The sequence below is a fragment of the Triticum dicoccoides genome, chromosome 5A, assembly GCF_002162155.2.
Source record: "Triticum dicoccoides isolate Atlit2015 ecotype Zavitan chromosome 5A, WEW_v2.0, whole genome shotgun sequence".
NCBI lineage: Eukaryota > Viridiplantae > Streptophyta > Magnoliopsida > Poales > Poaceae > Triticum > Triticum dicoccoides.
In genome coordinates, this window is record NC_041388.1 from 613629638 (window position 1) to 613650571 (window position 20934).

The window sequence follows — 20934 nt, forward strand, 5'->3', positions numbered from 1 at the left end:
GGGAGGAGTGGGGCGCCGGGTGGGCTAGGGTTACGGGGTACAGGGAGTTAAGGGAGTGAGGGGGGGCCTGGGCCGGTTGGTTCGGCGGCCAACTGGGGCAAACGGGTCTCCTCTTTCCTCTCTTCTTTTTTTTGTGTTTTGTTTTCTTTTACTTTTCTTATTTTTCTTTTTTGTTTTATTTTTAGTCTTATAAAACATAAGCCTAGTCCCTAAATTAATGCTTTAGTTTACCCTACTGAGACAAAGTGTTTGGTACATAATCAAAATAGTTTACATCTTTACAATTCTTAAAAAGGCATTTAATTAATTATTTTACCACTGTTTTACTTATTTTAGGACCCTTATATACTTTTGCAAAAAGTTGGTTCCTCGACCAATATTGACTATGAATTATTTGCCACATTCCGAACACTTTAGTTTTAAATGTTTGAAACTTTTACTGTTTGCTTTATTTTGAATTTGAATTTGAATCGGTTTCGAACTAACGCAAGATTAGCAATAGTAATCGAGGTGACGTGGCATCATTAGCAAAGGTTCATTGTAGCCTAATTATCCAGGCGTCACAGATATGATGAATTATCACTTTATGATCAGATTGTTCATTGAAAACAGTTGAATCTTTTGAGATTTTCTTGTTGTATAATTAAATAACTTTGCATGCTTTTCGATCTATCTATCTTCTCTAGCCAAGTTCAATGAGTTTTTCTTTAGAATGAGTGGTGCTTTGTAGTTTTTTCAACTTGAGGTGCTCTAACTATCAGTAGTAAATACAGTTGGATTAACGGGCTACTATCACGAACGTAATGCCTATATAGGTTTATGACATGAAAGATCATATTTCAGGAAATTGAGATTTTCCAACCGATAAATTGAACTTAACCATGGTATTGATCATGCGTGATCTATTCAAAGTCACCACAAAGGTCGTGGGTGTACATCGGGTTTGATCTCCGGTGGGCTGAGGGTGCAACCACTCTTCTAATCATCCAATCACATGTACGGTTGATTATTTGATCAACCACTCTTCTAATCATCCATCCACTCCCCGCATGTTGATGTCCTGGACAAAAATAAATAAATAGTTCAAAACTAGTTAAGTGTCCCTAAACTTTTAGCGGTTCAAAAGTTATCAAAAAATATGAAATAAATATGGGAGCATCTCTCTAATGTAATAAGATGATCCAACTGAGAGATTCTCAAAATAAGCATCTATGTGTCCTCGGCAAAAATAATAAGCATTTCAGCTCACTGCGACATAAATATATACTGAACTATTTGTTTTTTGTCCAGGACACATATAGTCGTATTTTTTTAGTCCCTTCGTTGGATCATGTTATATTATAGGTGTGTTGGTTCAGTATTTTTTTAGAATTTTTGAAAACTTTTGCACCATTAAAATTCTTAACTAGTTCTGTGGCAAGCACTTGTAAAAAATCCTACTCCGAAGATGCACAGTCGTACAGTGTTGTCAGACCAAGCGCACCTTCGCGAAGCACTATGACGGCGCCAATTGAAAAATGATGGCAGGAACGAAACGGTTGAGCAGATCGAAGCTGCAACGCCGGCCAGCTCCCCTCACCTAAACGCCAGCCAGCTCCCGAAGAAGCACTCTTTAACTAGTTGCTCTTAATTTTTGACTGGCCACTATTTTGGTTCAGTCAATTTCCTATTGGGCTGAAACCCATTTGGTGTTGCTTGTTTACAGGCTTAGAGTGCTTCCTCATTTTCGGCTTGTCTGCATTTTTTTTCTTTTCTTCTTTAGCCGCTTTTTATGGGTATTTGTGGATGTTGAGTGAGTACAAAATGTATACATGTAAGAAATATATATCATATGTATAAATTATATTAGAGTGAGAAAATTGCACTATTATATAGATTAAAAAAACATTTTCGTTCTTAGAGTGTAATACCAATGTCACTAATTCATTCTAGTTTATAAAAAATGGTTTTTTGTTTTTCCTTTCTTTTTTAATGATAATATCAATGTCACTATTCATTCCTTCTTAGTAATGTTTTTTAAATCCCACTATATTATATGTTTATTTTTGCATATTATAGAAATATATAATTTCCATCTAAATTATGTGCACATTTTTTTCATTATGCTTAATACTGTTAATTTTCTTTCTTCTCAAAAGGTAATACTAATGCCACTAATTCATTCTTTCTTCGAAAACTTCATTGTTTTGATTTTGTTTTATTTTCTTTCTTCTTTACGGGTAATACCAATGTCACCAATTCATTCATTTTTAGGAAAAAAATTGTGAAGTTTCACTATTATATGCTTATTCATGCATATTATAAAAAACACAATTTCTGTGTAAATTGTATGCAGATTTTGCCATTAATTGATTTTTATTTTCTGTGTTAGGATTTATTTTTTTGCAATTAATTTTGGTGATAAACACTATTTTTTTCTCCCCTTGCAACGCACGGCCATTTTTGCCAGTTAATTCTTAATGCCCATCATGCCCTTAATTATGAAGGGTTATGAGCCGATCTCGATCTTTGATGTGTTTAGGGGGTGTACCGAAGCAGATAGTGGCAATGCAATAGTAATAAAGCGAGTGATTCAAAAAAAAAATCTTCGTGGAACCGGAAAGGGAGTATAAATAGATCTTTTTCTACGATTCCGACATCCACCATACGTGGAGACAACTCCCGAGCGTCCTCCATGTGAGAAGAGGCGAATGCCACCGAGCCTCATGTCTATGGAGGTTCGTCGGCGTGCCCCTGCCCTTCAGCGACGAATATTTCCACTGGTGCCGTGAACCTTAATGTACGCATATGCCGCTACGCATGCATCGGAGGAGAAACATCCACCCTCGACCACTCTACGGTCAACCTGAATACTCCGGCAATCCACAACCCGCTGACTACGATTAAACACCATGTCATTCAGCACATGAAAAAAATGAATGCCTACCGACCTTTGTTCTCGTGAATAGTGATTTCAGGTCATTGCCCTTTATATACACCACCGTATCTTCATGCTAGCCGCCCGCATATTGCAACCTTCCTATTTCCATTTAATCTCAAGGTGTTGGTAGAAACAGCACATCTTAGTATCTCACATAGGTCATAGTCACATATACATATTAAGTACAGGATGAGAGTTGATTCTCAAAAAAAAAAAAGAGTACAGGATGAGAGAAGGTACAATGCAGTTGTAATAAGAACCTACGTACGGGAATAGAAGACATTGGGAATAGTTGTGGTACCAAAAGTAAAGCAGCTCTAAGAGAGACACGAGATGTTGGTTCTTCACGAGAGTGAAATGTTACATTGTCTTCCTTTCTTACCTTCCATCTACGAGCCAATGTTGTGTATTGTTTTTGGCTGCAACACCGTGTTTGTCAATTCGATTGACTGTCAGTGTGGTAAACAGGAAAAAGCTCATGTAATAGCCCAAGTACACTCCTTTTTCTTTTGAGACTAGTAAACGTGCACGTGCAACGCACGTCTCAATCAAACCATGTCAAATTCATATGGGTATTAAATTTTGAATTCATACTCTAGGATGACCAATTCTCTATAAACAAAAGGAGAAGTAAAAACCCATCAATTATCTTTTGACGATAACAAGCAGACCACGGGAATCACAACCGTATAAAAAATGTCACAAATCAATGGCAACCGACTGGCTGGATAACTTCTCCGCGGAGAATGTAAGGACGTAGCCTATTTACTCTATTGTATAGTAAAAATGGAATCAAATACCCTATGAAGATTTCAGAATGTTTATTTTCATGATGAAAAGCAAAGGAACACAAACATTGTCCAAGTGGTGTCAATGCAAAGTTGGAACAAAGAAACCCAAAAAATAGCAGTCTTGGGAGAATTGAATTAGTTTTCTTCTTGGATTGAGGCTACTTGTTATTGTCAAAATTTGAAGGATCGAAAGTTGCAGTGATACCACCCATTGGGAGTCATAGCAGGCCCCACCTGCGAGCAGGAAGAGTCGGAATTTCTTTGCCTCGTTCTTACTTTATCTCAGCTTCTCATGGAGTGGAATTACAGTTCAGACAGACAGTATCTATTGTGTATATAGTTGCAGAACATCTAGAAGCTAAAAACAGGTCAATAAAGCGTTATATTCATGGTAAGGAAATGGGGAGAGGGAATTCTACAATTTCTCTATGACATGGATGGCATGGAAGCAACCCTTTCTCTACCATATGCTTAGTTCTGACAATATTAAACATGAGTTAAACATGTAGTCGTGCTTACATCTTAGCAGTGCAGAAAGGTTGCTATTATAGAATGGGAAACTATACAATATGGGGAAATTGGGCATGTGCACATCAAGGGCTATAATAATTATTGTTAGGCAAAGCTAAACAGGACTGGAAAAAGAATCTACACAAAATTTAGGATGACCAAAGCCACTCAAAGACCTTTCTAACTAAGATGAATATACACTCAGGACAAGAAATCATACTAAATTAACACTCGATAGATGAGTTTAATGGCTAAAATGAAGGAAATACATAAATGTCATGGCGCTTTTAGTTATTCATGTGCAAATCCAACAGTAAGCATGATCTGACGAAAGACGCAAAGATTCAAAGTTATCAGTTGATACAAAATATGCTGAAATATGTACAAAAGACGTAAAGATTCAAAGTTATCAAATGAGAATGTAAAGGACCCAGGTTTGTCTCAAGTCATTTACAATCTCAAACGATGAAAGCTTGTTTTCTGCAAGTTCACCAAAGGTTCTAATTTACTACTTTTTACTCAAAGATCTGTTGTCGACTGATCTCAGAATCTTATGGCTGAGATTAACATAATTGTAGAAAGCAACATCAACTTAAATTTTATAGTCTGCATTGGAAACCACCAAACAGTTTCCAGAAAGATGTTTTTTGAAGACCAGAGGGCAGAGTGAGTATATGACTTACATTTGTTTAGGAAATAGGAATAATGCAGGTAAACCTATACAAAGAGCACACATATATGCATCCGTACCAGGTAATCTCTAGCTACTCATGACTTCAAACCAGAGGCAGAGTATACAAGATAGAATTCCCATATACGAATGAACTTCTCATCAAAGCCCAGTTTCAAAACTTGACTGCAAGAAAAGGAAGTGATAAGAAATTAGAAATTAATACTACCTGAGCAACCAAGTGGAACATATATGTATATAATCGTCACAGCAGTATTCTTCATGTAGTGAGTTTCAAGTGATACTTACTCTTTGTTGGCCATGAGTTAAACATGACAAGTGATACTTATTCTTACCACCACCTGCCCCTGCTTCGCGTTGTTGCTTGTCCGTCGTGGCCGTGCAGCCGCTGCCACTGTGTGCTACACATGTGTTGCTGTCCGCCGATGTGCCGCTGCTCCCCATCGCCATCGCCTCCCCGGCTGACCCCACAAGCCATAACCATTCATATCCTATGCACCTTGTTATCTCAGTGTTGTAGCTAAAGTGCAATTCACACACATGAAACATCATGCAGTTTATTCACAAATTTTACTTCAGAAAATATTTTAAAATAAAATGGTGCCTCAGCTTATGCAAAAAGTGAAATATCTGGAAATATAACTTCATAGACTCTAGTGTTATAAAAATTACATCCCAATAACTTTTCGAAACACATATCTGCACTGGAAAAAATCAGATCCTTCCTTCTAGGAAGGTGATCTTCGTGCCTTTTTCCACCCTGGCTTCACATCAATAGTCGGGATCTCCTCGTCTTTTTACACATAGTCGCCATGAGGAAGTAGTGTTTAGTGTTTATTTTAGCATCTAAAATCAGTTTGTTGTTCTATCAAAGACAAGTAAGCTTGCAAGTGCAATGCATGTCTTGTTAAAAAACAAAATTTTGAATACGCAAAGCACGTCTGAACTACAAACATACTTTTATGATTTTAGATTCAAGTTACTATTAAGCAAACAAATTTATACGCATGCTTATGCCAGATTAAATTTTGGCAACCTGACTTGTCCATATATTATGTACACTAAACTGATGGTAAATTCATCTAACTGTAGGCAAATCACAAGAAAGTTGGCATGTTAATCCAGGCCTGGTGTGTTACCTCAAATGAATTAGCTGATCTCTTGCCCACTGTAGTGGTTTGGCGAAACTTCCCGGCTCCTTAAGAAGTTAGATAGCTTCCTCTTGATTTAAGATTCAGCAATAGACTTCCAGCAGAAAAACATTGTCCAATCTAGTATATAGAACAAACTACTTCTTTCTGAATTGGACTTCCACTTGTTGCTTCATTAGTGCTTTAGTTTTTCGAGCTGCCTTTCCTCCAATCCCAGATAGCAGTAGAGACGCTGATGCCTAAACAAGCTGCATAAGAAAATAATCTTTATCGAATTTGAAGGAACATAATAATATGAATTTGTTCTAGTCGATCTAAGAAAACAATACAAGAACAAAAAGTTCATGAATACCAGCTGGAGTTGCAAGAACTGAAGTGACCTGACTCTAAAAAAAGATCTGATGTATTGCCAAATGGAACATGCCAAGAGCAGGACAGGAAGCAGAAAAAAAGATGGCCTGAAACAAATCACGCACCTGGACTGGACAATGATGCATCGTCCTACGCGCATGCAATTAGCACTTACAAGCAATCACATGATTCTCATTCTTGGACTGAACACTGCCAGATTCCGCAAACAGATTGCAAGTATCAGCTTCCATGCACCGCTTGCATACATGCCCTGAAGAATATAAGTAGATGAAATCAAGTGCCATTTATTTGATCAGTCTCTATCATGTCCATGCTATACTGACAAAAAATGCCATGACTGAATCTCAGTGCATAGTATTGTGCAACAGAATTATCTTAGTCCATCATCATGACTTCTATACATCTATACTAATATAATCTCCATATGCTTTCTGCTCTAGGTAACAGTACGTGCATCCGTGAACAGTAGAAAATGGGAGGTGTGAAGTCCATTGCGGCCTGACGGCGGTCCTTCTCACTGGGAATCACACCCTCAACATTGAGCGCATGTGGGATACATTGGCGAAGCAAAGACGGTTCTCAGGGAGAGGCCATCGGATGCCATCCTTGTTGGTGGTACCGTACGGTGACGGCACGAACCACCGACACCCGGACGCGAGCAAGACACCGCCCACATCGAGATCGGTGACATCAAGGCCAAGATCCTGCGCCTCTCCTCTCGCCTCCACCACCACCCCGCACCTCCAGAGGTACGACAACCTGTAGCGCGATGACGCCAGAACATGTCCACGGGCGAAGGGGCTCAGCTAGGCTGCGGAGGGCGCCGATGGGGGGTGGTGACGGTAGAAAGAGGGGCGGCGCGAGGAGGAGGGGAAGGATGGAGCGGCGGCGCATGGAGGAAGAGAAGGGGCGATGGTTGCTCATGATATATCCATCCTTCTCGATCTGAAGCTGCAGGAGGAATGGCGCGGGGGCGCGAGGTTGTGCGGGAGTAACGACGCGGGGCGTGAGATCGTGCGGGCGGGGCCAGAGGTCGTGGGAACGTTCTGTTTTAGCGATCGGTGGACTGTACGTAAGTGGCTTAATTATGGCTTGTTGGGTTAAACACGGAAGGATTATGAGCCATCAGATCATGTAGATGGACGGATATAATTGTCTGGATCTGCTCCTCTCTTTCTTTTATAAAGGTAGTAGATGCATTCGTCGGTGTTAGAGTTACGATTTCTCAAAAAGACCTTGGCTTGATTTATGCGCTGTTTTACAGTTGTTGTTCTTCTACCGCCTTATGTTTCGTATATAACTATTAGTTGTAAAGATCGAAGTGGAAGAAGACAGCTAAACTTTTTTTCGAAACGGAGGCAAAAGATTTCCCTCATCCATTAATTAAGCATAAGAGAGTTGTCCAATTAATTAATGAAAATCCGGGCAAAAATAATCAGAAACCGTTGAGCAGCACACAAAATACCCCACGCACATTCTCCAACGAGGGCATCATCAAGACCGCACCTAGGCGTAATCGTCATCACTCCTCCCCTAGTAGGCCTCATCACCAACCCTAAAACATCGAGCAAACGACTCCAACTTCGCAGCAGACGATCATCGACCCAGCCCACACTGAAGAAGCCATGTGGAGCCACATGAAGGCCCATGCCAGAACTCAGCCACCTGCGACAAGACAGTGCAACTCCAACTCTAACGGAAAACTACCAAGGAGAACTAGGCCAAGTTGGTGTCATGGAGGATCACCAAACAGACCACCTGACGCCCGTCATTGTATACCACCGGGCCTCACCACAGCAGCTTCGACTTCACCATGACAAACAGCCGAGGCAATCCCGCAGACACGCCGGAGAAGAGCCGACTACCTCAACCGACGCCACGTCTCCGATCTTGCTCACCCCCATTACTGTTGCCACAGAAGCCTCAATGTGAAACACCTACGCCATCCACTACCCGCATGCTGATGTCCAGCTCCAGAGACGAACCCCCGGAGGGAAAACGACACCAAGGCGTCGCCATCGTCCGATCACCCGGGATCAAGGCTTTCCTCCGGAGCTGCATTGTCGACTAGATCCGTGTGAGAGGGGTGTGGCGGCAAAGCTGCAATGCCTCCAAGAAGGTCAATGACAATCGCAACCACTGTCATCGCTAGTCATGACACAAGGCTGAGATAGGGTTTTCACCCAAGCTCCCAGTACACCTTTTACCGCACATCAATCCGCACAGACGCCGACAAGCCCACCCATATCACCACCACCACCAACGAACCATGCCTGTGGATGAAGAAGCACCAAAACCACCGTAGCCGACTTCCTCGTCGCCACGTGCCACTTGCGCACCCTACTGCCGCAGCACCACCATCACCGCCGAGCCCCTCACACGCCCAATGACCTTTCCATGATGGCAACACAGCAGATATGCACTGCCTGGACCCCCCGCACGCCCAGGACACCCGTTTGGGCTCAGACGAGCAGATCCGCACCAGCCAGATCCCTCAACGCGCCTCCCGTCGTCGGAGCAACATATCCGTGGAGGCCGCCCGAATTTGTGCTCCATGTGCATCCCTCGCAGACGCCTTCCCATGTCGCGTGTCCCCTTGCTAGGTCACCCCTTGTCGGCTCCCCTACCGGTGCTCCAGATCGCCGCTCCCCTCAAATCGCTGTGACACGGCCGTCCCGACGCAACCATGCTACACCGCTCTTGCGCATGCCTCCCCGTGCTGGACCGCGGCTACTCCCAACCAGTGCCCGCACTGGTACAAGGGCAACGCCCGAGATCCCACCGTGGCTAGCAGCCCACGTTGTCATAGCACCAACAGGAGGAGGACAATGGCCCGCCGCCGCCAAGCCGCGCGGTCTTAACCCTGGCGGCATCCACCGGCAGAGGCGAGGAGAGGAAGAGAGGAAGGGCTTCGACTGGCAGTGGCGTTCACCCCCTAGCCGCCCATGGGAGCGACCTGAGGGGCGTGTCGTCCTGGTTCTTTCCAGCTAGTCTTTTAGACTAGAAAAAAAATACTCTATCCGTTCCAAAATACGTGTCTTAACTTTAATACAACTTTGTAAGAACTCTTATTTATGATAAAGAGTCAAGTCCACTAAGTACCTACTGTGGATCAAAGATTACCGTACACGTCGTTTTGGCAAACCAAGTTAAAGACCTAGGTCGCGTCCTCCATTGGGACATGGTCGCCCTCCAGCTGCCCGCCAGTCAGCACAGGGGCGAACGCACGTACAGGGTCGTGGGGGCGAATGCCCTACTCGATTTTTTGGGCCACTTATACCTGGCTTCATATACATGGCTTTGCTCCCGCTCGGCCCAGGATATTTGCCCCCACTGCCTGGCTACTTCTCTACTGATCTGTTATATAAAGCCCAGCCCATCTTCTCTTCTATAGAGAAAAGACAGCAGCGGAGGTGAAAAGACAGCAGCGGATGAGCCCATCTTAGAGAGATTGAGGGGGTGTTTGGTTCAGAAGTCCTAAGACTTTTTCTAGTCCCAGGGACTAATAAAAAAGACTTTCTAGTAGAGTCTTTTTCTACTCCCTATAGAAAAAGTTCCTCCCGTTTGGTTTCTATGGACTTTTTAGAGACTTTTTCTAGTCTCTGGGACTAAAAAGTCCGTGAACCAAACACCCCTAAGACACGAGGCAATGCGTACGAGCAGGCTAGAAGCGTACGCGTTCGTCAAACAAAAAGAAAACCGTATCGTTCGTCCGTCGCCTGGCTTCTCGCACGACCGCTGAAGCGAAACGAAGCCGCCGCCGCCGCCGACGCCCAACTATCGGCCTCGATCTGCAGTTCTGTAGGTACACGCCGAGTCGCCGACCGGCCGGCCGGCCTGGGTTGCCGTCCCTAAGGAGAAAAACTGAAAAAGACGCGTGCCACTCATCAGCCCTAGGTTCAGTTCCGATCTTTCCTTTATAATTTTCAAAGTATTACTCTATTCTGCTTCCTTGTTTAAAAGGTACAAGTTAGTAATTAGGTTGACTCAATCTAGCTTCATATAACCACTTCGTATGAATAAGTTTAACCACTCCTGAAACCCTAGGTTCGTTCTGCTGGGAGTAGAATAAAATATATAGACTATAGTATTATACTGACTTGATGTACGTCAATTTATGTATCATTTAACTATTTGACATTGCCAGGAAAGCTAATGGAGAGATAAAAGTACTAGAATATGTGGAGGAAGAGGGTTCAGATGCTACTAAGCAACGTCAAGCCAGTGGCCTTTTAAAATATTTCCAGTCATTTGATTCTGCATTCTTCCTACATATGATGATGATTATATTAGCTTTAACAAATGGGCTATCAAAAACCTTTCAAAGAAAGGATATGGACATTGTTAATGCTATATCAGATGTGGAATCAGCTAAGCGAGAGCTAGATAAGCTTAGATCTGAGCATGGATGGAATCCTCTCCTGAGCAAGGTATGTTCTTTTTGCAACAAGAATGATATTTCTGTTATGGACATGGAAAAGGAGTATGCAAATCCAAAGAAGCCAAGGCAAAGGACTGGCATTAATAATGAGCATCATTACCGGGTCGACTGTTTTTTTGCTGTTTTGGATTTATTGGTAGAAGAACTAAACCACAGATTCAATGAGGTAAACAATGGGTTGCTTTGTTGTATGTTTGCTTTCAACCCAAGTTGTCGGTTTAGTCACTATGATGATGAGAAGCTGATGAAGTTGGCGAAGTTCTATCCTAATGACTTTAGTGATAATGAGCTAGACTATCTTGAGAAAGAGCTTTGCCTCTACATAGATAATGTACGCAATGATACAAGATTTGCTAGCTTGGAAACTATCAATGATCTGGCTAAACTGATGGTGTCTACAAAGAAGCATAATTCTTATCCTTTTGTCTATCGGCTTTTAAAGCTAGTACTGACTCTTCCTGTTGCCACTGCAACTGTTGAGAGATGCTTCTCGGCAATGAAGCTTGTGAAAAATGCTTTGCGTAATAAGATGGGTGATGATTATTTGAGCAATAGCCTTATTGGCTTTGTGGAAAAAGAAATGTTGGATACTATTCCTAATGAGGTGATAGTTAAACGCTTTCATGCAAAAAATCATCGTGGAATGAAACGGAAGGAGGTAATGTGCTCAAGCTTTTATTTTCATCTATCAATGTGTACATTCTCTCTATGTTTAAAAATGATTTTTTTTCATGCAGCTTGAAGGATAGAAATCAGGGACATAGCAACAAAAAGGGATAGCATACCCATATTTCTCAAGTTATTATGTCTTAAGTGGTTAGTTTACTTTTATTTTGGCACTGAACATGTCATAGTTATGTGTGTGATGACATTATCTTATAATAAATTATATGATTTTGCTTCTTCAACACCATATGTATGCTTGTGTGGTTGGTCCTTTAGATTGTCTGCCCATTAGTTCGTATACATGTTTCTAAAAAAATAGTAAACCTCTTTGCCCCCACTAGTTTTTCGTCCTGGCTGCCCGCCATCATCGTGCCCAAGGGGGTCCTGCCGCCCATGCCCAAGGTCACTCTCCCCACCGTGCCCCAGGTGACGATGGCGCCGATACCCGCCATTGCCGTGCCCATGGTGACGCTGCCGCCATTGCCATTCGTCCCGAGTGTGAACCTGCCTATGCCGTTCGCGGCACCGCCCCCGTCAGCGTAGGCGCGCCCACGCGGCGGTGCGCTCGTCCTGTGCACGATAGGGCGCCGTTCATCTGAGTGTGGCGCCAGGTCACTCACTGGACACGACGTGCATTTTCTTACATGCAAGCTCGGTGTTTTATATACGATGCAGTTGTTCCTAGGTCCTACTTTTTCTTTACGTCTCAGTATATGTATTCTTGGTGTTTGACTATTGAGGGTTGTCCAATTGTGTGTATTCGTGTTTTTCCTACATACTCCCTCCGATTCCTATTAAGTATTTGTTTTCTGTTAAAATTCCCCAATGTAAGGTTTTTTTTTCAATTTCTCGTAATTCTTTTTTATTTTATTTACTTATTTTTATTTCACTGTTCATGGTGGGTGCATTTGAACTCGGGATTAGAATAACAATTCCACGAAAATGATGGTTGGAGGGTTCAAAGACCGCTAGGTGAGAATCTTCACATGAAGTGGCGGGTTGCAGATTCAAGGGCCAATAGATTTGCACGTTTTCCCATTATTTTTCGAAAACACAGAACAACTCAAATCTAAATGTAAATTTGGGAAAAATTAAATTAAGAATGAACAGAGTCAAAACGGTGTGCTTGCATGTATAGTCCAAGAAGCTACAATATAATCGACTAGTTGCTTGCAACCAGAGACGCTCCCGTGCCATGAAATTCTATGATGCTACTAGCAGATTGTAACAGAAGTCAATCCCAAAGAAGGGCACTTTATTTTGATGATACATGATAACGTTAGTGAGTCCTTGTGAGAACGTTTGACTAGCCAGATGACCAGTTCAAAAATGATGGCATGAATAATCCAGACCGAAACTACTGGACGGACGACACTAACCGGCCGAACCCCACATGATGCAGGAATGAACGGTGTTGTATGCTTTCGCTCTAACACATCAACGGCTTGATGCGTAGTGTCGTCCGCAGATCGTCCGAATATGTCGTGTGTATAGCATCGGTCAATCCAGACGGTTGAGCAGATTAAAGTTACAGCACCGGTGCAAACCTCGTCCTAATGGCGCCCTGCTATGTACCAGTAGCCCACGAGCCAATGAGTTTCCGCAACCTTGTGAAGTATCTCAATCCAGCAGTATGTTCGTTTCCTTTCCTGATTTCAAGTGTTGGTATCTTTCTCATATTGGGTCCCACCATTGGCAGATAAACAACTCATGCACAGCACTATCCATCTCTTAATTCTTACTTAAGTAGAGTTTGTGACACAATCTCTCTCTCTCTCTCTCTCTCTCTCTCTCTCTCCTCTTCACTAACAAACATATCATCTACTTCCACATTTACAACTTTAAATCATTTATATTTTATAAACCATAATTTTTATTTATTGAGTATTGTTACATATTTGAACTCCTCGCGCGAAGACCTTTAGAGCAAGACCAGACCAGCTCTCCGTGATTTACTCTGATGAGGAGGCTTATTGGCGCATTCGGGGCGCCCAGCGTTGGGTCTTGAAGGGGGATGCGAATACGGCCTACTTCCAGGCGATCGCAAATGGGCGCCGTAGACGCAACACCATCTCCTGCCTTTGGGAGGGAGACACTCTCCTTCAGGATCCCCGCGATATCCGCGCCCATGTTGATGGCTTCTATCGCTCCCTCTTCTCCCCCGCTCCTCGGAGCGGCCTCTCTCTTGCCTTTGACTGCTGGACCGGCGACCGTCTAGTCTCTGACGAAGACAATGCCACCTTGACGGCCCCCTTCTCTGATCAAGAGGTCTGGGAGGCTATCAAGGGTATGAATCCCTCCTCGGCGCCGGGCCCGGACGGCCTCCCGGTTCTCTTCTTCCAAACCTTCTGGAGCATGGTCAAACCCGAGATCATGGCCATTTTCGAGGAATTCTTCGTGGGCTCGATCGACCTTGGCCGCCTCAACTTTGGGACCATCTCCCTCATTCCCAAGGTCCCTGGGGCGACTGACATCCGCCAGTTCCGCCCGATTACGGTCATAAATGTGATCTTCCGGATCTTGGCCAAAGGGTACGCCAATAGGGTGACCCTGCTGGCCGACCGGATCACTCACCCTAATCAGTCGGCGTTCATTCAGGGCCGGTTCATCCTTGATGGGGTCTTGGTCCTGCACGAGGTTCTTCATGAGGTCCAGGTCAAACACCTGAAGGCGGTCTTTCTGAAGATCGATTTTCACAAAGCTTATGACACGGTTAGCTGGCCCTTCCTTCGGAAGTCCTTCTGCGCAAGGGATTTGACGACCGGTGGATCACGAGAGTCATGCAAATGGTCTCTTGTGGTCGCACGGCGGTCAATATTAATGGCGAAATTGGTCCCTTCTTCCCTACCCTTTGTGGGGTGCGCCAAGGCGACCCCTTCTCCCCGTTCCTCTTCAACATGGTCGTGGACGCTTTGGCTTCCATTCTCGATAAGGCGAAAGTTGCGGGCCACCTCCGAGGCATCGCCCCCCATCTCTCCGGGGACGCGGGGATCTCCATCCTCCAGTATGCGGACGACACGATCATCATGGTCGAAGGCTCGGAGGTGGACATCGCCAATCTCAAATTCCTCCTCCTTTGCTTTCAGCAGATGTCGGGCCTCAAGATCAATTTTGATAAGAGCGATGTTATGGTGATGGGATACTCTCCCGAGGAGTCAGTGGCCATTGCCAATAGACTCAATTGCCGATTGGGCTCGTTTCCTTCTACCTATCTGGGGACGCCCATCAGTCACTCGCGCCTCCTGGCCGCCGATCTTCGCCCCTCCGTGACCAAGCTCCAGACTAGATGCGAGCCTTGGCAGGGGAGGTGGCTGTCCAAGGCGGCCAGGACTATTCTTATCAACTCGTCCCTCTCCAGTCTCCTCTTATTTCTTATGAGTTTCTACAGCCTTCACGATTCTCTTCATAAGGAGATCGCCAAAATCCAGTCCCGCTTCTATTGGGCTGGGGAGCACGGCAAGCAGAAGTATCACATGGTCAGCTGGCCTGACATCTGCAAGCCGAGGGAGCAGGGGGGTTTGGGGATCATGTGCTCCAAACGGATGAATATTGCCCTCCTCTCCCGATGGCTGTGGCGCATCTCGCAGGGCCACGGGGGCCTCTGGCTGGACATTATCCGGAATAAATACCTGCGCGGCCAACCCCTTGCCTTCTGCCAAAAGTCGGGTGGCTCTCAGTTCTGGCAGTCCCTTGTCCAGCTCCTCCCTGTGCTCCGCATTGGTACCTCTATCTCGGTAGGATCTGGCCGTTCGACGTTATTCTGGTATGACCGTTGGGCCGGTGACGCCCCCTTTGCGGCTCGCTTCCCCATTCTCTTTGCTATCTCTGTCGACCCCATGATCTCTGTTGATAGGGCCCTATTTGACTTAGGGCGCCTCGCTTTCCGTCGGCCATTTGGGCCTGCGGAATCCGCCGCCTGGCGTGAGCTTCTTGAGTGCGTCGCTCTTCATGAGCCGCTGGTTGACGGCGTCCAAGACCGTGTTCGATGGCATTTGGAGCCGTCTGGCCAGTTCTCTACCAAATCGCTCTATGCGGTCATTGCCCCCTCCGCCGCCCCTCCCCCCCTCTCAATGGTTTGGTCCGTCCGCCTCCCTCTGAAGATCCGTATCTTCATGTGGCAGTGGATCCGGGGACGGATCCCCTCCGGTGTGGAGGTCCGCAAGCGTAATGGCCCGGGTTCTGGTCTCTGCCCCCTCTGTGTCGTCCCCGAGGACTCTAACCACATCTTCTTCGCTTGCACCTCTGCCCAGTTCCTCTGGAGCTGTTTTCGCGAGCTTGTCGGCGGAAATTGGACTCACACCAACTTCCCCGACCTTTTTGCTGAACTCCAAGCGTCCCCCCCGTCCTCCCGCCACATTAGGTGGCTGGAGGTTGGGACCCTAGCCTGGACTCTTTGGACTGTTCGTAATAAGCTTGTGATTGAGCGCACTCCGCTTCGTCGTGCTACTGACGCTCTCTACAAATTCTCGGGTTTCCTGCAGCTTTGGCGGCCGCTTAGCCGTCTCCTGGAGCGCGACGCCATCTCCGCCTTCATCGCCGACCTCCGCTCGATGGCCGTCCGCCTGTCGTCGCCGCCGCCGCCCCCTCCGCCGGAGCCTGACTAGTCCCCTGCGTGGGTCTCTCGCCCGGCCTCGCCCGGTTTCCTTTTCTGTTTCTTTGGGCTTGTTGAGCTGTGCCCTCAGCAGTACCTTATGACTTTGTTGTGCTACTTGGGTGTGTGTGTCTGAACCTGTTGGGGTTGTGTGTTTTGTGGCGGTGTGCTTTATCTATAAAGCGGGGCGAAAGCGTTTTTCGGTTAGAGCAAGACCACTTTGGATACATTTCAAACACCTTTAATTATCAATTTCTTAATCCACTTGTTTCACTCTATTTCAACATGGTAAAATTAGTTTTTGATTCCAGCGAAATTATTATTTTGAAATGAGTGAGACCTGCTTGTTGAAAAGAGCTGGAATGGTGTTTTACTGAAAATAGTTTTTTTAGAAGATTGAATTTTTTAACGAGTGAAATTTTGCTATCCAAAATGAGTGAAATCAGTTTTTTTAAATGAGTGATTTTCTTAATATAGTTAACTCAGTGTTTTTGAATGAATGGAACCAGTTTTCAAATTGATAGAAATTGGTCTTTTCAAATGAGTGAAACCCTTTTTCGATTGTGTGAAATGAGTGAAATCACTTCTTTCAAATAGTGAACCTTTTGTTTTATTTTAGTGAAATGAGTGTTCTTAATTAAGTGAAATCAATTATTTTATAATTATTTCAATCTGTTATTTGAATTGAGTGAAATTGTTATTCTAAATGACTTAAGTTGTTATTTTAAATGACTTAAATTGTTATTTATTAAAATAAGTGAAACTATTTTTGTGAATTGAGTGGAATAATTTTGTTGAAATGAGTGAAATCATTGTTTTTTAAATGTATGCAATCAATTTTCGAATTGACCAAAATATGATATTTGAAATGGGTGGAAACCTTTTTTATGGTATGAAATGAGTGAAATCTTATTTAAAATAAGTGAAATTGTTTCTTTAGTAGAGTAGAATAATTTTTACAAACTAAGTGAAATCAATGATTTAGAAGTTTTTGAAATATGTTGTTTGAAACGAGTGAAATCACTCTTTTCCGAAAATGATTGGAACCATGCTTTTACTTGACTAAAATAAGTCTTTTGAAATGAGTAAGGAATCAACATTTCAAATATATTCCATACTCTCAGTTTTTAAGAAAAGAATGAAATTGGTTCTTTTTAGTGAGTGAAGTATGTTCCACTGAGTTTAAACTCATTTAAAATATATTCAAATTTGATATTTTTTAAAAGATATTGACGTCAAGAATGCAAATATGTAAGAACCCATAAAGGCTCAAAAAGATCATCATGAAAGCTCACCCTCCACATGCACATCAAACAAACACATTTATTCAAAGCAAAACATAATATGAAAGTAGGAACAAAAGAAGTTGAAGCAATTTTCCAAGCTACGCTCAGATGTGGATTCGAACCACTAAAGGATTTCAAGGGCAATGCCCCTTGCTCTTCCCACTGAAACAAGAAAAAAAGGATTTGTAGTCCAGCAAGAAAACGGATGCGCTAACGCGCAACGGCTTTCGCGCTAGTTGCTCAATCCGTTGCTTGTTTTGCTCTAACCAGCTAAGCTACCAGAACCACTTGCCTAAAGTCTCTTTTCTTCATCTATGATCATCCTACATGCAGTGGAGGAGCTTGCTCAAGAACCAAGAGCCGGCCAGGGACTGGACGGCCCTCGTTCGGGAAGGTCTTCTTCGCTATGTATCATCATGAAAGCTCACCCTCCACATGCACATCAAACCAATACATTTATTCAAAGTAAACATAATATGAAAGTAGGAACAAATGAAGTTGAAGCAATTTTCTAAGCCAACTGTTACCTCTTCGTGCTCACTTCTCTTAGGCGACGCGCATGCAAAGACACAGCCTCCACATGCACTCAGAACTACATGTCCATGTAAAAGTGCCCCTTCACCATACATATAACTGAATCATATTTGAAATTAATCAAAAATATCTTGTAAACTTCTAAACACACCACATGTAAGAATTGAGCACCAAAAATTGTAATATATGTGTAGACATGCCTCAACCACCCTAACACCCATAGTAGGTGGTAACTTGTGTCTTTACTCATAAACACTTGCTAGTCTTATATACATTATCCAAGCAAAACTACATGTTGAGAACTTGAAATTTCCAACAGTAATTCAAACTCGAATGTAATTCGATCATGTTGTGATGCATGTTAATGCAAACCCTCTCCAATAATATGTAGACCAATGCTCTTCTTCCGAAGGATCTCCTACAATATGGGGCTCTATGGTCCTTAGGATTGGGAAATAAAAGTAAGAAAGTGAAAAGCGCAAGGTTGTTACATGCTTCTTAATGTTAGGGGTATTTTTGTGCAAGTTAGCCAAACATGATAAAAGGTGAGCGAGTAGATGGGCTAGGTGCACTAATAACGAAGTGCAAAGTCCTGAAGGTGCCCTCCCACTTTGAATGAATAAGTGGAGGGCCTCCCTACCCTCCCATGTATGCACTTTATTTCGGCCCGATCCATTCATAAGGTAGTGGCATGATGGAAGACACTCCCGGCCTCATAATCTAGAGGGTTGTTGCTGCAGAGCTAAGGGGCATATCAGCACCCTCCCTAGCACCATTCTTTGACCCATCAGCTGACAGACAGGCCGAACATGAATGAGGAGCAAACTATACTCTAATTCATTTTAGTTGCTCCCACGAACGTAGACTAAATGATTTCATTTGCCCTACACTAGAAAAGTGCATATATATCATTTTGGAACTGTGGAGTAAGTCTCAATTGATCTTTTATTAGGATTCGAACTCACACCACATACGAAGTCATTTCTATCTATTTAAGGGTTTGCCTCTACAGAAGAGGTCTATTTTTACTATCTAAGAGTCATACATATCGGAACTTGGAGCGAGTTGAACGAAAGCCTTGCCCACAGCTACAACCTTAGGCTTTTCAAAGGGCTTAGATTTTAAGTTTCTCTGGTTAGACATGAAATCCTTTTGGTACTTTAGTTAGGCGAGCAACCCATTAACAAAATCAAAGGCGTGACCATCCGCCCTTCCATCAGTGGCTCTTCTTGTAAAGAAAAGACAAGGATCATGGCACCTATGGATTATAGGCAACTTAATGCACAAACTGTAAATGGGAAATACATGATACCCACACGTGATTCATACTAAATGATTGAATTTGTACCAAATTATAATTGAATCGGTTACAACATAGGAAAAAATGAATATTTTGAAGAGATACTGATCAAGAAAACACGAGTGCAGAGAAATCCTTAGAAAATGTCCTATAGAACTCAATCTACAAAACTAGCAACCCATATAGTGAATATCCCTAATAATTTCATTCTTAGAAATTTCTTGCGGAATCATTTGAACCATAGAGGTCATAAGTACATATGTAGTATTGTTGCTGCTTATGCATATATTGTTTCACATCCCTACTTTTTTTAATTATCCATCTTTTCATGTTTTTCTAATATTTCAAGAACTTGAGGTTTTCCAAAGAATAAAAATAAGAAATAAAAAAAGTATTTAAGAAAAATATTAATATAATTATGAAGCTGTGAAATTTTGAAAGTCATAAATTGATCTACGAATACTCTTGAAAAATAAGGAAATATGAAAAAAAATCCGGCTACAATTCGAAATTACTAGATTTAGCCTTTATGTGGATGTATGAGTGTCTCCTCATGGATGAGCAGTTCTATTTTCTATTGTAGATTTGTGATTTTTTTCCATTTTCTATCTTTTACATATTTCCTTTTGACCTTTATTTTGGCAAAAGCAGCAGAGAGGCTCACAATGATTTGATTATGTATGTATTGGAAGTGTGGATATGTCATACGCCCAGCGGCCAGAGGTCGGGGGGAGATAAACTTCATATGATGATTTTATAAACTGTTGTAAATTTTTATCCCCTCTGCTTGCTATCCTTTCGATGTTAGTGAAACCATCTTCTAGTCATCCAAAATCAAAACCATAATGGTCGGACAATCAAAAGGTATATGGTCTTCCAACGTAAAGGTACAAATTGTATGGTTTGGTGCTTAGATACAAAAGTTAGACCCATTCGAATTGAAAAAACGTGTTTTCGTAATTTTGGTTACGGTCACAACTAGTGCCGATGCCATTCAGCACATGGGGAAATAACGAATGGCTACCAACCATTGTATTCGTCGCAGTAAGTGATTTTTTGGTCATTGCCCTTTATATACACTACAACAGCTTCACTTGAGCAGATGACAACCTTCCTATTTCCATTAATCTCAAGATGTCGGTAGATTTTTATTCTTTATATCGATAACAATATATAGCTTAGTACATCAAATAGGTGATAGCCACATATAGATACCGAGTAGACAGTGAGAGAGGAAACAATACAAATGTTATAACCTATGGGAATGGAAGACATCGAGAATAGTGACGGTGGCATAGGTTAAGGAGCGCCAAGAGAAACGTGAGTTTGTGGATCTTCACGAGACAGGCCCGTATGGCAGGCAGGTGCAGCCTGTACGATGGCACAGGGCCCCTAAAATTTTAGGGCCCCAAAACATACCTTAAATGGCAATAAATAGTATTAGTCAAGGAAATATTCAAGCAACACTTCATCTCCTGTAAAACATTCCAATTACCAACGCTAGCCAGTTCCAAATTCCAATGCAAGCCACTACAGAAACACAAGTGCACGCCTTTCTCTTGACCTCTCTGTCGACTTAAATAACTACTCTGTCCCACAATATAAAACATTTTTGTAAGCTATAAATCACCGCTAAGGTGGATTATTATTTTTTCTCGAATACGCACGAGTGTGCGTATCA

The 20934-nt window shown here is 43.0% G+C and overlaps 1 protein-coding gene across 1 annotated transcript; it reads left to right on the plus strand.

Annotated features, from left to right (window-relative positions):
- Positions 1 to 7347: 7347 nt before the first annotated feature.
- LOC119300157 lies at positions 7348 to 11784 on the plus strand. Its single transcript, XM_037577208.1, has 3 exons — positions 7348 to 7478; positions 10583 to 11534; positions 11614 to 11784. The coding sequence occupies exons 1-3, from the start codon at positions 7348 to 7350 to the stop codon at positions 11623 to 11625; spliced, it is 1095 nt and encodes a 364-aa protein (XP_037433105.1). The 3' UTR covers positions 11626 to 11784.
- The last annotated feature ends 9150 nt before the right edge of the window (positions 11785 to 20934 follow it).

Bases quoted from the DNA above. Each gene is read 5' to 3' on its own strand.
- LOC119300157 (XM_037577208.1), top strand. From the start codon at position 7,348: ATGGTTGCTCATGATATATCCATCCTTCTCGATCTGAAGCTGCAGGAG. The intron at 7,479-10,582 runs GTTCTGTTTTAG...TGACATTGCCAG, and splicing joins GGGCCAGAGGTCGTGGGAAC to GAAAGCTAATGGAGAGATAA.